This window comes from Balaenoptera acutorostrata, chromosome 10 (assembly GCF_949987535.1).
Source record: "Balaenoptera acutorostrata chromosome 10, mBalAcu1.1, whole genome shotgun sequence".
NCBI classification, from domain to species: domain Eukaryota; kingdom Metazoa; phylum Chordata; class Mammalia; order Artiodactyla; family Balaenopteridae; genus Balaenoptera; species Balaenoptera acutorostrata.
The window spans coordinates 2,178,675-2,193,667 of NC_080073.1; the positions used below are offsets into that span (position 1 = coordinate 2,178,675).

Consider the following 14,993-nt stretch of genomic DNA (forward strand, 5'->3'; position numbering starts at 1 on the left):
AAAGCTTTTGATTTCTCCCTCGAATCTGAATGAGAGCCTTGCTGGGTAGAGTAATCTTGGTTATAGGTTCTTCCCTTTCATCACTTTAAGTATATCATGCCAGTCCCTTCTGGCTTGTAGAGTTTCTGCTGAGAAATCAGCTGTTAACCTTATGGGAGTTCCCTTGTATGTTATTTGTTGTTTTTCCCTTGCTGCTTTCAGTAATTTTTCTTTGTCTTTAATTTTTGCCAATTTGATTACTGTGTGTCTTGGCATGTTTCTCCTTGGTTTATCCTGTATGGGACCCTCTGTGCTTCCTGGACTTGGGTGGCTATTTCCTTTCCCATGTTAGGGAAGTTTTCGACTATAATCTCTTCAGATATTTTCTTGGGTCCTTTCTCTCTCTCTTCTCCTTCTGGGACCCTTATAATGCGAATGTTGTTGCATTTAACGTTGTCCCAGAGGTCTCTTAGACTGTCTTCATTTCTTTTTTTTTTAAAATTTATTTATTTATGTTTATTTTTGGCTGTGTTGGGTCTTCGTTTCTGTGCAAGGGCTTTCTCCAGTTGTGGCAAGCAGGGGCCACTCTTCATCGCGGTGCGCAGGCCTCTCACCATCGCGGCCTCTCCCGTTGTGGAGCACAGGCTCCAGACGCGCAGGCTCAGTAGTTGTGGCTCACAGGCCTAGTCGCTCTGCAGCATGTGGGATCTTCCCAGACCAGGGCTCAAACCTGTGTCCCCTGAATTGGCAGGCAGGTTCTTAACCACTGCACCACCAGGGAAGCTCAGCTGTCTTCATTTCTTTTCATTCTTTTTTCTTTATTCTGTTCCGCAGCAGTTAATTCCACCATTCTGCCTTCCAGGTCACTCATCTGTTCTTCTGCCTCAGTTATTCTGCTATTGTTTCCTTCTAGTGTATTTTTCATTTCAGTTATTGTATTGTTCATCTCTGTTTGTTTGTTCTTTAATGCTTCTAGGTCTTTGTTAAACATTTCTTGCATCTTCTCAACCTTTGCCTCCATTCTTTTTCCGGGGTCCTGGATCATCTTCACTATCATGATTCTGAATTCTTTTTCTGAAAGGTTGCCTATCTCCACTTCATTTAGTTGTTCCTTCATCTGGTACATAGCCCTCTGCCTTTTCATCTTGTCTGTCTTTCTGTGAATATGGTTTTTGTTCTACAGGCTGCAGGATTGTAGTTCTTCTTGCTTCTGCTGTCAGCCCTCTGGTGCATAAGGCAATCTAAGAGGCTTGTGCAAGTTTCCTGATGGGAGGGAGTGGTACATGACTCTTTTTGAATTATGGTTTTCTCAGGGTAGAGAATTGACATTTTTACATTTCAGAGTTCTCCCATCCATGATCATGGTGTATCTTTTCACCTAATTCAGCTCCTCCTTTATGACTTTTAATAGGGTTGTTTTTTTTTCTTCCTATAGATGTTGTGGATAATTCCTGTAAAAGAATTCCTGAATATTTTAGCGTTTCAGTTGCTTTTTATAAAATATATTAATTTTTCCATCATAATTGATAATGCAAGTTGGTCTGCAGAGTGGCAGCCTCAGCATGACTGGGAGCTTGTTAGAAATGGGAATCTCAGGGCCACCCCAGGCTTGCTGAACCACAATCTGCATTTTATTCAGTGATTTATATGCATGTTGAAATTTGAGAAGCACTGGGTTAGAGGGATGCAATGTTATATTTTTAAAAATCTGCTTACATGCAGTCAGTAAATAGATTCTTAGATCTTGTCCCTGATTTTTCTCACTTTCATTTATTTTTCTGTTTGTGAATTTTCTAGATGTGGTACTTCAAGACCAGTCATTTCTTTGGGAGGGGCAACCACAACGGAGATGAAGGAGTTAATTGAGAGGCCGTCACTTAGCAGCTTAACAAACTTGTTGGAAAAGCAAAAATTTCAAAGTAAGTTAGGATGGGACTTTGGAAATTTATAGTGTAACTAGACCTGGAAAAGAATTATGAAATCTTTCAAATTCAGGATACTTCAATAAGATTCAAATATTATTCAAAAGTAAAAACTACTACATGCAATTTTAACTTACCCGGTCCATCTCACCTCATCTGTCCATCCATCCATCCATCCTATCCCATCCCATCCCATCCTTTGCCACTCCACCAATATTTCTGTGCTCCTGGTCCATGGTGTTGTGTGTATGGGAAACATGAAAATCTCTAATATTGACCAGAGACTTCCAGATAAATAATTACACTTCTATGTGATAGATGCTGTGTAGGGTGGGAATGTGCCGGGGTGGAGAGACTCTCTTTGGAAGATGAGAAGCCATTTGCTTCTTATGGTGGAATGAGGGAAATGGCACTCCTGAAAGCATGTGATCTGAGTGTCTGACACTCAGCAAGGACCCTCGGGTCCCTGAATCTACCTCCTCGTTCTTGGCCTAGATCTCCTCAGCAGTGTTTCAGCAAGCGGTTGTGTTTCCAGTATGAGGTGGAAAATTCTAGAGCCGGGGCACTTGCTTCCCGTTTCCCATTCGTTGAGCTGTAACTGCTGCACATCGTTTCCTTAACCCTTAGTCAATCCGCTTTTCCCGGTTCTAGTCCAATTCTGAAGCTTCTGGAGTCAGGCTCCTCACTGGCCGTGGGAGATGTAGGGCAGTAATGTCAGTCCTGTTTTTCAGGCTCTAAAAGACTAGGAACACCTTGCAACTCCTTCCGAGTTTTCTCTTTCCAAGTTAAACAGCCTCAGTCCCTTTTAATGTCCTTTAAGCATTTTAATGAGGTTTTCAAGCCATGCTTTTTATTTTGAAGTAGAGAAAAGTACACAGAAAAATGTACAACAATGTACCCACAATTTAGGTATTAATATTTTGCCATATTTCCTTTATTTCTTTCTTGTTCCTTTTTTCTTTTCTTTCTTTCTTTTCTGTTTTTTTTTTTTTTTTTTAAAGAAATAAGAGGCTACAGATACAGTTTACGCGCCCTTGGCTTCCCGTGCTTTTGAGAAGCGTACAGCCACCCTCGCCTAGAAATCGGTGTAACCACTCCCCCCCCCCTTTTCTCACACGTTCACACAACATTGTAGTGATTTTTGGTTTCGTGAGTTACAGAAACGACTTCACGCATGCGTATTTAACAGCAACTGGCTCGCTCTCTCTCGACTTTATTTCTGAGATTTATTGGTGTCAGTACATCTCAGTCCAGCCCCTTCTTCTACCTTCTGTAAAGTGCCCTGTCGGCTAGTGCCCCCTTCATCCCTGCAGGCCCCGCTGAGGGGTGTTTGAATAGTCACCAGTTTCCTGCTGTCACCAGTGCTGCGACAGTGACCGTCCTTGCGCGGGGCTCCAGCGCACGTGTAGGAGGGTCTAGGGCGCATGCCTGGCGGGGTCACGGGCATAGGAAATGCACCGTGACCGCTCAGGGGATGCTGCCGATTTAGGGTCCCGGTTGTACCTCTTTGCCCTCCTGACAGCAGCCCCGAGATTTCCCGCTTCTCCTCCATGTCACCCTTGCATAGTCAGGGGCCCAGTTCCTGATTATTGGGATTGAGAGTATCTAGAATGCTTATCTGGTCAGCACTTAGGTCATTTGCCTATTCCCATTTCTTTACTTACGTTGTTCTGTTGTGTTTAAATTTTTTTTCTTGTTGATCCCCAAGCCTTTTTTTTAAGGTCTTTTGAATAACTCTGCGTAGTTTCAGGCACTGTAAACATCACAGGCTGGGGTCTGTATCTTACCCTTTCCCTTCATGTAGGGTGTCTTGTTGTGTACCCCGGGTATTCACCTCTTCCCGTCCAGTTTGTACTCTGGGTAACACTTAAGAGGCCCTTCCTCATCCAGATGGCAGTCTAGTCTCCCAAGTATTCTTCTAACGATTTTGAAGTTTTTGTTTTCCACCTTCAGTTTGCGACTCATTTTGCATACGGCATGAGATGCCCTATAATTTCATTTGCCTCCAGGTGGATAGTCAGTATCATTGATCGACTGGTCCATCTTTTCCCATGGATTTGAAACGCCACCTCCGGCCTCTGTTAAGTCTCCCTATGTGTGTGGCTCTATTTCTGGGCTTGCCCAGAATGGTCTGTTGCATTGGTCTCTCTGTCACAGAACCTATAGCTTATGGTTTTAGTTACCCACACTTATGTGTCTTATCATCTCCTTTTTCTTCTTGATCTAAGCTGGGTGCTGAGCTGAGCATCTTATGTATCTTTGCCCACTGACTCTTCTCGATGCCCTTAGGAGGCAGGTGCTGCACCCATTCGACAGACGGGGGCGTCGAGGCTCAGAATGGTTAAGGCGCTTTCCCTGCAGGAGGGAGAGAGCTGATTCTAGAACTTTGGTGGTTCAGCTTCAAAGCCCAACCCTCAATGCTGCACTGCGGTTATAAGCCAACGGGGAGGAGAACTTGGGTATTGTGTGGCGCTGGTGTCGTCACAGCTGGCTCTGGGTAGTGGCGAGTGGGGGTATCAGGACCCCGTAGTTTCCTGCTGCGTGTAACCGACGACTGCTGTCCGCGCTGGGATGCGTCTCCCAGTTGCTGGGATAGAGCAGGGGCACAGACTCTGCCTCCAGGGAGCCCCCAGAGCCTTCCGCATCCCTGCCGCGTGAAGCAGGCACATACAGCCTCTGGGACAGGGGCTCCTCTTAACGTTTATTCCCTTCCTCTGATTTCACAGTTAAACGGAAAGAATCAGACGCGGGGAGGAAAAGCCAGAGGAGGAGGGAGCAATCTCGCGTGGAGACAGACTCCAGGCTGGCAGGCCACGGGAAGCAGGGCACCTTCGCCGTGCAGCTGGCGGTGATGCCACTCCTCGCAGGTAGCCACACCCGTTCCCAGCAGCGTCCGGTCTCCTCGTCCCGTGTGGCTAGAATGCCCGCACACCGGACACTCGCGGTGACCGAGCCCCTGCCCCGCGCTGTCAGCCGCCCCCGCCAAGTGGGCGTGTCTCCACTGTACAGAGCCGGAAACGGAGGCGCAGCGAGGGGAGGCGGAGCGAGGTCAAACGCGCCGGCCAGGAGGACGCGGCGAGTAAGCGAAGCCTGGGGTTGAACCTAGGTCTGATTCCAAAGTCCAAGCAAACGTGAGAATAAGAAACGTCACGGTTTTGTTTGCTACATAAGATGCTCCTTTGTATAAACGCGTTCCTGCAGATTTTTACAAAGGCGTCTAGCAAAGGAAATGAGGAAAGGCAACCAGTATTTATGTCCGATCATTTACTTCTCACGACCAACTCTGATCTTCCCAGTGAACTGGCGCTGGTGGTATGGGGGCTGGTTATTATTGTCACGATTTTTTCAGGGAGGAATCAAAACTCAGAGAAGTCGAGCAACTTAACCCGAGGGCACACAGCTCAGTGCCAGAACAGAGGTTTGCTTCATTTGCTTTGGAAGATCTATCACAGTTTATAAACTAAGTTTGATAAATAATAAGTAGGTATTTATTATGTCCATATGTTTAGATAATGGAAGGCTCAGAATATATTTTGGATAAAATTATGTGACTTTGTTTTAAAAAGGGAATACGGAGGGAACCCTCTTCTTTTTCTTTTTAGAGAAAATAGTTTCAAACTTATTTCACTGTGGGGTTTTTGGCCATCAGGGTGAACGAGTGCCCCCTTCTGGCCGATCTGGAGAAACTTAGGCAGACGTGGAGGGTCAGTGAAACCCCATAGGGTCAGAGTCCAGTGCCGGGGGTGCCGGGAAAATCCTTATTCCCACAAGCGCTTGGGTTGATGTCGATATGTTTTGAGGAACTGCTATTAACTTTTTTGTTCACACGTTTAGATGGATTTTTGAAAATTAGTTCCACCCAAAGTGAGTTTTCAGAAACTCTTACCCACTGCTGAGCCGTGTCCGGGAGGACCGGGCCTTTCACACAGCGGCCACGTGGCCCCGCTTGGGGCAGTGACTTTGGTTCATGCTTCTTTTTTTTTTTTTTTTTTTTTGGTTCATGCTTCTTTGGTCTTGAACCCAGAAGCAACCGGTGCTCCTCCAGGTGGGTGGGCCCCGGGGGACCTGCCTGACCTGCTCCTTACTTTGCTGTGAGGGGAGGGAGACGCTGAATGGTCATGGTCTGCCCGGTATGACCATTTCCAGCAGGTGAAGCCAAGGGGTGCCTGGGCCTCCCCTCCGTTTAACCTGTGCCGCCATGGCCCTGTACAGTGACAGTTGTTGCGAGAGTGACAAACAGACTTTGAATACTGGCTCAGCCCTTTACCAGCAGGTCGCCTGCTTTCTCTGAGTCTCAATTTCCTCATCTGTAAAATGGGGACAAGAACTCCCACCCCAGGGGGCTGTAGGAAGGATCACGAGAGATAATGTGTGTAAACGGCTTAGCGGGGAGCCCTGCACACAGCAGAACTCAGGCAGGTTACTGGTGAGGAGGTGGCAGCTGCTTCGCCCGGACATCTGGGTGGGCTGCGTGTAGGGCCCTGGGCCTCCGGCAAGGGGGGCAGAAAGACCCCTGCTCCCTGGCACCGAGGCCACGGCTCGTGGTCATGACTGCAAGTGGCTGTGGCTCAGCAGGCCAATTGTAGGTTTCTTTTTGCCATAAAATAGAATAGCATAAGATTATTCCAAAGCTAGAATGATTATTTTTGGTCATCTTCAATTTAATTTTTTTAAAATAAATTATTTTATTGTATTTATTTTTGGCTGCGTTGGGTCTCCGTTGCTGCGTGCAGGCTTTCTCTAGTTGCGGCGAGCGGGGGCTACTCTTCGTTGCGGTGTGCGGGCCTCTCATTGTGGTGGCTTCTCTTGTTGCAGAGCATGAGCTCTAGGCGTGTGGGCTTCAGTAGTTGCAGCACGTGGGTTCAGTAGTTGTGGCTTGCGGGCTCTAGAGCGCAGGCTCAGAAGTTGTGGCACACGGGCTTCGTTGCTCTGCGGCATGTGGGATCTTCCCAGACCAGGGCTCGAACCCGTGTCTCCTGCATTGGCAGGCGGATTCTCAACCACTGCACCGCCAGGGAAGCCCCATCTTCAATTTAAGATTAGGCCGCAGACTTTGCATACCTTAGTGGTAAATATTGTTGGCCAGTAAGTGTGTAGAAAGGTTCTGTGTTTGGAGTGAACTCTTATGTTTACTGCATAGAGGAGGGGCCACACTTTTAGCCATGCAGGACTGGTTTCAACACTGGTTCTGCTGCTTATTGGCCAAGAGTCCTTGGACGATCACTTGACATCCCTGGACCTATCATGTTCAAGTCCGGCAGCTGTAGGTGCACAAACCTTGTGGTGGCCACTCGCCCTTGCCTTGCTCCTTACGTGGGACAGTGGTTCTCACCTTGGGCACTTATGCCCCCAGGGACACTTGGCACTCTGTGAGGCATCTTTGGGTGTCACAAGTGGGAGTGGGACACTGCTGAATGTCCCATGATGCACAGGATGGTCCGCTTGATGAATAATTATCAGTCCTCAAGTGTCAGTAGTGCTGAGGTTGAGATCCCTGCCCTGGACCATGGCTGACATCACCTGAGATTTCTGAATGATGATATGAGTAGATGTTTGCACTAGAGAGTCCTTCTAAACTGGGCAATCTTCTATGAAAAGGCTTGCAAAGTTCTAGAACACAAATCAGAATTGGCTATGGTCTTAATGAGTTGGTTTATTGAAGAGAGTCACAGGGAGAAGTGGGGGGTCCCTAGGAGATGCCCATGGCCCAGGCAGACAGTGCACACCTCGGGCCCAGGACTTGTTCTGGAAGCAACTGCTCTTTCTGAGTGTGAGTGATGGGGCTCTCACATGCCCTAAAAATATATTTACCAGCATCATGAAAGAAATAGAACTGGTCTTCTTGAGCACAGACCCTGTGCTAGGAGGGCAGTGTTCCTGACACCTTCCCGTACATAACCCCTCTTCATCCTCTTAACCCTAAGAAAGGTGGTATCTCTGTCCATTTTGCACACCACGAAATCGAGCCTCAAAGAGCCTCTAACTTGTTGTAGGTCACATGATGCCTAACAGTCAGATTTAGGGTTTGAAAAATCTGCTTGCAAATCTGGAGCTTTGCTCTTTTTGTTTTTGGCCTTCACCAGTGTCTCTCCACCTGGTGAAATGTATGGGCCCCTTTTGCGAGAAAAGTATTCTCACAGCTGCCCATGTGCCCTGCAGTGGTCAAGTCACCCACCCTTTTCTGCAGTCGCACTGCTGCACAACTGTCACGGCAGGTGTGCCAGGCTGGATTTGGCTCGAATGTACCACTTGTGTTCTACGTCAGTACCTACGCTTCCCTCCCTGGATTACAACAGTGAAAGTGACACCGCCGGGCACCAAACACAGACACTGGTGTTATTTGTTCCTGAATGTGTTGTAGTCTAAGAGAACTGCCTGGAGAAGTGCTCCAGAGCTTTCTGCAGTGAAGGACTTGTTCCGTGTCTGCTCATAGCCACACATGGCTGCTGAGCGTGTGACGTGGGACTCATGTGATGAAGGAAGTGCCTTTTAATTAATTAATTAATTTATTTATTGGCCACGCTGCGCGGCACGTGGGATCTTAGTTCCCCGACCAGGGATTGAACCTGTGCCCCCTGCAGTGGAAGTGCGGAGTCTTAACCACTGGACCAACAGGGCAGTCCGAAGGAAGTGCATTTTAAATTATATTTAATTTTAATTAATTTAAACATAAATATCCACATACGGCCAGTAACTATGGGACTCGCAGCGCAAGTCTGGTGGTTCTAGAATTACCTGGAGAGATTTTAAAAAATCCCAGTGTGGAGGCTACAGCCCAGACCAAGCCCATGAGACTGGGGGTGGGACCCAAGCGTCATTGTTCCTGATTGTAGCCTACAGATGATTCAGGAAATGCTTATATCACAAGGTGATCATCAAGATTAAATCACAAAATGAAATTCTCTTAGAGAACCTATGGGACCCCAGTTGAAAAAGTGGTGCAGACATGCTGCCTGTAGGTGTTTCCCAATTATTATGTTTTAAAGTTTTCCTCTTTTCGGTGTAGTTTTATCTTTGGCTCTCAGGTTGCCTGATCCCTTCTGTGCTGGTCTGGGGGCCGTCCTGAGTAACATTCTAACGCTGCGTGTATCTCCCCGCAGGATGGCAAACTGTCGTGAGTCGTGGCAGTCGGAGGTCGGCCAACGTCTTAGATTGTTTTTTGACCCTAAGAACAGAAGTTCCCCTCATGACTGAAGAGCAAAAGCGGGACTTAAACCCCCTGACCATAGAGGTCAAGTGTGTTTCCTGCCTTCCATCACGGTCTGTGTCCTTCAGTGAACTAGAGGTAAGAGTGAGCCAGCCCAGCTGGTTTGAGAGCTGCTTTTCCCAGCCATCTGCCCATCGCCTGTCGCCCCTCACCCGCAATGGCCCTGCATGAGAAGTATGATCCTCAACCCCATTTCCTCATTTAGGATCTCACAGCCAGACAGCAAAGAGATTAGGTTCCTGGGATCAGGAGTTACCAAGTGTGAGGTCTCCTCTGCTGCACCACAGGGTTCTTCAGGTGCAGGTAGCGACCTTCCGCTCAGGAGGAGCCCTGTGCTTCCTTGTTCCAGCAGCGGTGCTCACCTAGTGCTCACTGATTTTGAACCAGCCAGTTTAGTGCTGCTGTTTACCTTGGGAGTCCCCTGTTTCTCTCCTGGTGGGTCCCTGTCCCTGGATTCTGTGTCTTGCTCTTGCTTTGTTTCCTCTTTGATTTTGCTGGAGCACATCCTCCTGTAGCTTTCTGAGAAGAGGTTAATGGGAGATACTTGTTTTATGATCTCCTATGTCTGAAAATATCCTTATTCTACCCTTATACTTAATTGATAGTTAGCGTATAGAATTCCAGGTTAAAAAATCATTTTCCTTCAGTTTAAAAAAAATTTTTATTGGAGTATAGTTGATTTACCATGTTGTGTCAGTTTCAGGTACACAGTAAAGTGAATCAGTTATACATATACACATATCCACCCTTTTTACATTCTTTTCCTATATAGATAATTACAGAGTATTGAGTAGAATTCCCTATGCTATACAGTAGCTCCTTGTTAGTTATCTATTTTATATATGGTGGTGTGATCTCCCAATCCCAATCTCCCAATTTATCCCTCCCCCCTCTCCACTGGTAACCATAAGTTTGTTTTCTACATCTGTGACTCTATTTCTGTTTTATAAATAAGTTCATATGTGCCATTTTTTAAGATTCCACATATAAGCAATATTGTATGATATTTGTCCTTCTCTGTCTAACTTACTTCACTTAGGATAATTTCTAGGTCCATCCATGTTGCTGCAAATGGCATTATTTCATTCTGTTTAATGGCTGAGTAATATTCCATTGTGTACATGTACCACAACTTCTTTATCCACTCCTGGATAAATTATCCATCCATCGATGGACAATTAGGTTTCTTCCATGTCCTAGCTGTTGTAAGCAGAGCTGCAGTGAACACTGGGGTACATGTATCTTTTTTTTTTATGTATATAAATTTATTTATTTATTTATTTTTGGCTGCATTGGGTCTTCATTGCTGCACGCGGGCTTTTCTCTAGTTGCGGCAAGCGGGGGTTATTCTTCATTGCAGTGTGCAGGCTTCTCATTGCGGTGGCATCTCTTGTTGCGGAGCATGGGCTCTAGGTGCATGGGCTTCAGTAGCTGTGGCATGTGGGCTCAGTAGTTGTGGCTTGCGGGCTCTAGAGCACAGGCTCAGTAGTTGTGGCGCACGGACTTAGTTGCTCCACGGCATGTGAGATCTTCATGGACCAGGGCTTGAACCCATGTCCCCTGCATTGGCAGGTGGATTCTTAACCACTGTGCCACCGGGGAAGCCCCATGTATCTTTTTGAATTACGGTTTTCTCCAGATATATGCCCAGTAGTGGGATTACTGGGTCATATGGTAGCTTTATTTTTAGTTTTTTAAGGAACCTCCATACTGTTCTTCATAGTGGCTGCACCAATTTATATTCTCACCACCAGTGTAGGAGGGTTCCCTTTTCTCCACACCCTCTCCAGCATTTATTGTTTGCAGATTTTTTTGATGATGGCCATTCTGACTGGTGTGAGGTGATACCTCACTGTATTTTTGATTTGCATTTCTCTGATAATTAGAGATGTCGAACATCTTTTCACGTGCTTTTTGGCCATCTGTATGTATTCTTTTTTTTTTTTAATATTTATTTATTTATTTATTTTATTTATGGCTGTGTTGGGTCTTCGTTTCTGTGCGAGGGCTTTCTCTAGTTGTGGCAAGCGGGGGCCACTCTTCATCACGGTGCGCGGGCCTCTCACTATCGCGGCCTCTCTTGTTGCGGAGCACAGGCTCCAGACACACAGGCTCAGTAGCTGTGGCTCACGGGCCTAGTTGCTCCACGGCATGTGGGATCTTCCCAGACCAGGGCTTGAACCCGTGTCCCCTGCATTGGCAGGCAGATTCTCAACCACTGCACCACCAGGGAAGCCCTGTATGTATTCTTTAGAGAATTGTCTGTTTGCATCTTCTGTCCATTTCTTAATTGGGTTGTTGGTTTTTTTGATATTGAGCTGCATGAGCTGTTTGTATATTTTGGAGATTAATCCTTTGTTGGTCTTTTCGTTTGCAAATATTTTCTCCCATTCTGTGGGTTGTCTTCTTGTTTTGTTTTTGGTTCCCTTTGCTGTGCAAAAGCTTTTAAGTTTAATTAGGCTCCATTTGTTTATTTTTTGTTTTCATTTTCATTACTCTAGGAGGTGGATCCAAAAAGATATTGCTGCAATTTATGTCAGAGAGTGTTCTGCCTATGTTTTCCTCTAAGAGTTTAATAGTATCCGGTCTTACATTTAGGTCTTTAATCCATTTTGAGTTTATTTTTGTGTATGGTGTTAAGGAGTGTTCAAATTTCATTCTTTTACATGTAGTTGTCCAGTTTTTCCAGCACCACTTATTGAAGAGACTGTTTTTTCTCCATTTTATATCCTTGCTTCCTTTGTCACAGATTAGGTGACCATAGGTGCATGGGTTTATTTCTGGGCCTTCTATCCTGATCCATTGATCTATATTTCTGTTTTTGTACCAGTACCATACCGTTTTGATTGCTGTAGCTTTGTAGTATAGTCTGAAGTCAGGGCATGTGATTCCTCCAGCTCCATTTTTCTTTCTCAAGATTGCTTTGGCTATTTGGGGTGTTTTGTGTTTCGATACAAATTAAAAAACTTTTTGTTCTAGTTCTGTGAAAAGTGCCATTGGTAATTTAATAGGGATTGTATTGAATCTAGATTGCCAAGGTGACTATCTTTAAAAAGGTCTGCTTGAAAGGCTGGCCCTTGGCGGGTGTCTAGGAACTTGAATCTTTCTCTGATGAGAGTGGTTCCTGGGCCTGACTGTTTCTGCCAACAGTGCTGACCGTGCTTTCCTCCAGGGCGCCTGGCGTATTGGGACACAGGCTGGGGGAGCCTAGTACCAGCCCCAGTGAAAACCCTGGGTGCTAGGTCTCCAGTGAGCTCCCCGGTGGACAGTACGTCACCTGAGTTGTCACAGTCAGTTGTGCAGGAGCTCAGTGCATCCTGGGACACACAGGAGGAGGCCATGGGGAGATGGCGCCTGTCCCCCTGCTTTGCCTCGCAGCCCTTTTCCCTTTGCAGGCTTTGCCTGGTCTCCTCTGGCCTTTGTGAAGCCCAGCTGTGTGTCCGACCACAGCTGAGTCCTGAGGTTCTCCTAGAGAATCACGGATCTGGGGGTGGCCCCGGGGCCGCTGACTCAGCAGTGTTTTCCTGCTTTGCGGGTTGCCGTCCCTGTTTGTACAGTCCTTGTTTCCTCAAGTTGGGTTTTCTGTTTGTTTGGCCTCCATCGTCACATCTGTCTTAATCCCCTGGTTCGCTGCTCATAGGTAAGAGTGGGGGCCTCAAAAGCAGCCTTGGGTGCCGAGCGGGCTTGTGGGTTCTGAGCCTCATGCTGCGGTGGCCTGGGTGGGCTGGTGGTGGGGAGACCTCAAGGTCGGTCTCTGGAGGTCTCTCCCAGTTGCCCACCTGAAGGGTAAGGGTCTGGTAGCCAAGGGATGAAAAGGACGTGGGGTCTGCATTGGATGGTCCGTGAGCATTTGGTCACCTAACACATCTGGTTTGGATAGGAGCTGAATGCCGTCAGCTGTCCCTCATTCCAGAGACCCTCTGGTTTTTTAATTTTTAAAATAGCAAGCAGAAAAGTAAAAATATCCTACAAAATATCCTACAGAATCGACTATTTTCTCTTGGTGTACAGTTCTGTAAATTTCAATTCACATGTGGATCAGTGTTCTTACCACCACAGTAAGGATACAGAACACCTCTATGACCGCAGCCCCCAAACTCTTCTGTACTAGCCCTTTACGACCACATCTTCCCCACCCACACTCCCAGCAACCGCAGATGTGTTCATCGTGATAGTTTTAACTTCTGAAGATTGTCGTACAGATGGGGTTATATATTGTGTAACATCCACACTAACAACCTCTGCTCCAGCAGGGAACAACACGTACAGCCTCCTTCACTCAGCACGATGCCGGCGAGATTCCTGCAAGCTAGAATTCATCCCTTTTCGCTGCTGAGTCGTATTCTGCAGCTGGATGTAACCGCTGTCTGTCTGTCCGTTAACCCATGGAGGATGTTTAGGTTGTTTCTGGTTTGGGGCAGTTACGAATACAGCTGCTAAAACATCTGTGTACGTGCTTTTGTGTGAACATACGCCTTCAGTTCTTTAGGATAAATGCCCACAAGTGGGCTTCCCGGGCTCTGTGGAGAGGGTATGGCTGCATTCTCACCAGTGGTGTGCGAGGGTCCCAGCTGCTCCTTATCCTTCCCAGAACTTGGTATTGTCAGCGTTTTATTTTTAATTTTGGCCACTCTAACGAGTATGCAGTGTTATCTCATCGGGGTTTAGCATGCATTTCCCTGATGCAGAGTGATGGGGCGCTTCTCTTAGTCTGCTTATCTGCCACTTTATGGCCCCTTTGGTGAAGTGTCAGTTCAAGTTTTTGCCCACATTTCAACTGAGTTCTTTTATTCTTTTTATAAATTTATTTATTTTTGGCTGCATTGGGTTTTCGTTGCTGTGCACGGGCTTTCTCTAGTTGCGGCGAGTGGGGACTACTCTTCGTTGCAGTGCGTGGGCTTCTCATTGCGGTGGCTTCTCTTGTTGCGGAGCACGGGCTCTAGGCACGCGGGCTTCAGTAGCTGTGGCTCACGGGTTCCAGAGCGCAGGCTCAGTAGTTGTGGCGCACGGGCTTAGTTGCTCCGCGGCATGTAGGATCTTCCCGGACCAGGGCCCGAACCCGTGTCCCCTTCATGGGCAGGCGGATTCATAACCACTGCGCCACCAGAGAAGTTCTCAACTGAGTACTTAGTTTTCCTGTTGTTGAGTTGAGAGTTTTTAAATCTATTCTGGATACAAGTCCTCTTTTGGATATATTCTTTGCAGATATTTTCTCCCAGTCTGTAGTCTGCCTTTTTATTCTCTTATTTTAATTTTGATGAAGTCTAAATTATACATTTTTGTCTTCTATGGATTGTGTTTTTGTGTCACATCTAAGAACTCTTCGCCTAACCCCTGGTGACAGGGGTTTTCTTCTATATGTTTATAGTTTTACATTTGGATCTATAATCAATTTTGAGTTAATTTATGTATAAGGTTTAAGTTAATGTTCTTTTTTTTTTTTTTTGCATACACATGACTAATTGTTCCACACCATTTGTGGAAAAGACTTTTTTTTTTTGTCATTGAATTTCTTTTGCATTTCTGACAAAAATCAGTTGGCTGTACTGGTAGAGGTCTATTTCTGGATCCTTTATTCTTCTTTTTCAAAATTGTGTTAGCTCTTCCAGTTTCTTTGCCCTTTCATATAAATTTTAGAATCAGCTTGCCTCTATCTACAAAAACTTGTGCTAGGATTTTGCCTGGCTTTGCATTAAATCCATAGATCAGTCTGGGGAGAACTGACGTCTTACTGTGTTGAGCCTTCCAACCCCTGAATTCAGTGTGCCTCTCCATTAGTTTAGGTCTCCTCTTTTCTGTCTCATCAGTGTTTTGAAGCTCTCAGGACCCTGTATTCATTTGCCTGCACAACAAACTAACAGCCTCCCGCCAAGCAGTAGGGGAGG

At 46.3% G+C, this 14,993-nt stretch overlaps 1 protein-coding gene across 1 annotated transcript in view; it reads left to right on the forward strand.

Annotated features, from left to right (window-relative positions):
* Nucleotides 1–14,993, forward strand: part of CFAP92 (cilia and flagella associated protein 92 (putative)) — a 126,982-nt gene that overhangs the window by 26,395 nt on the left and 85,594 nt on the right. The window contains exons 8-10 of the mRNA XM_057554926.1: nucleotides 1,777–1,898; nucleotides 4,628–4,768; nucleotides 9,002–9,186. Coding sequence (XP_057410909.1) covers nucleotides 1,777–1,898; nucleotides 4,628–4,768; nucleotides 9,002–9,186 — 448 coding nt within the window. The remainder of the gene's footprint in view (nucleotides 1–1,776; nucleotides 1,899–4,627; nucleotides 4,769–9,001; nucleotides 9,187–14,993) is intronic.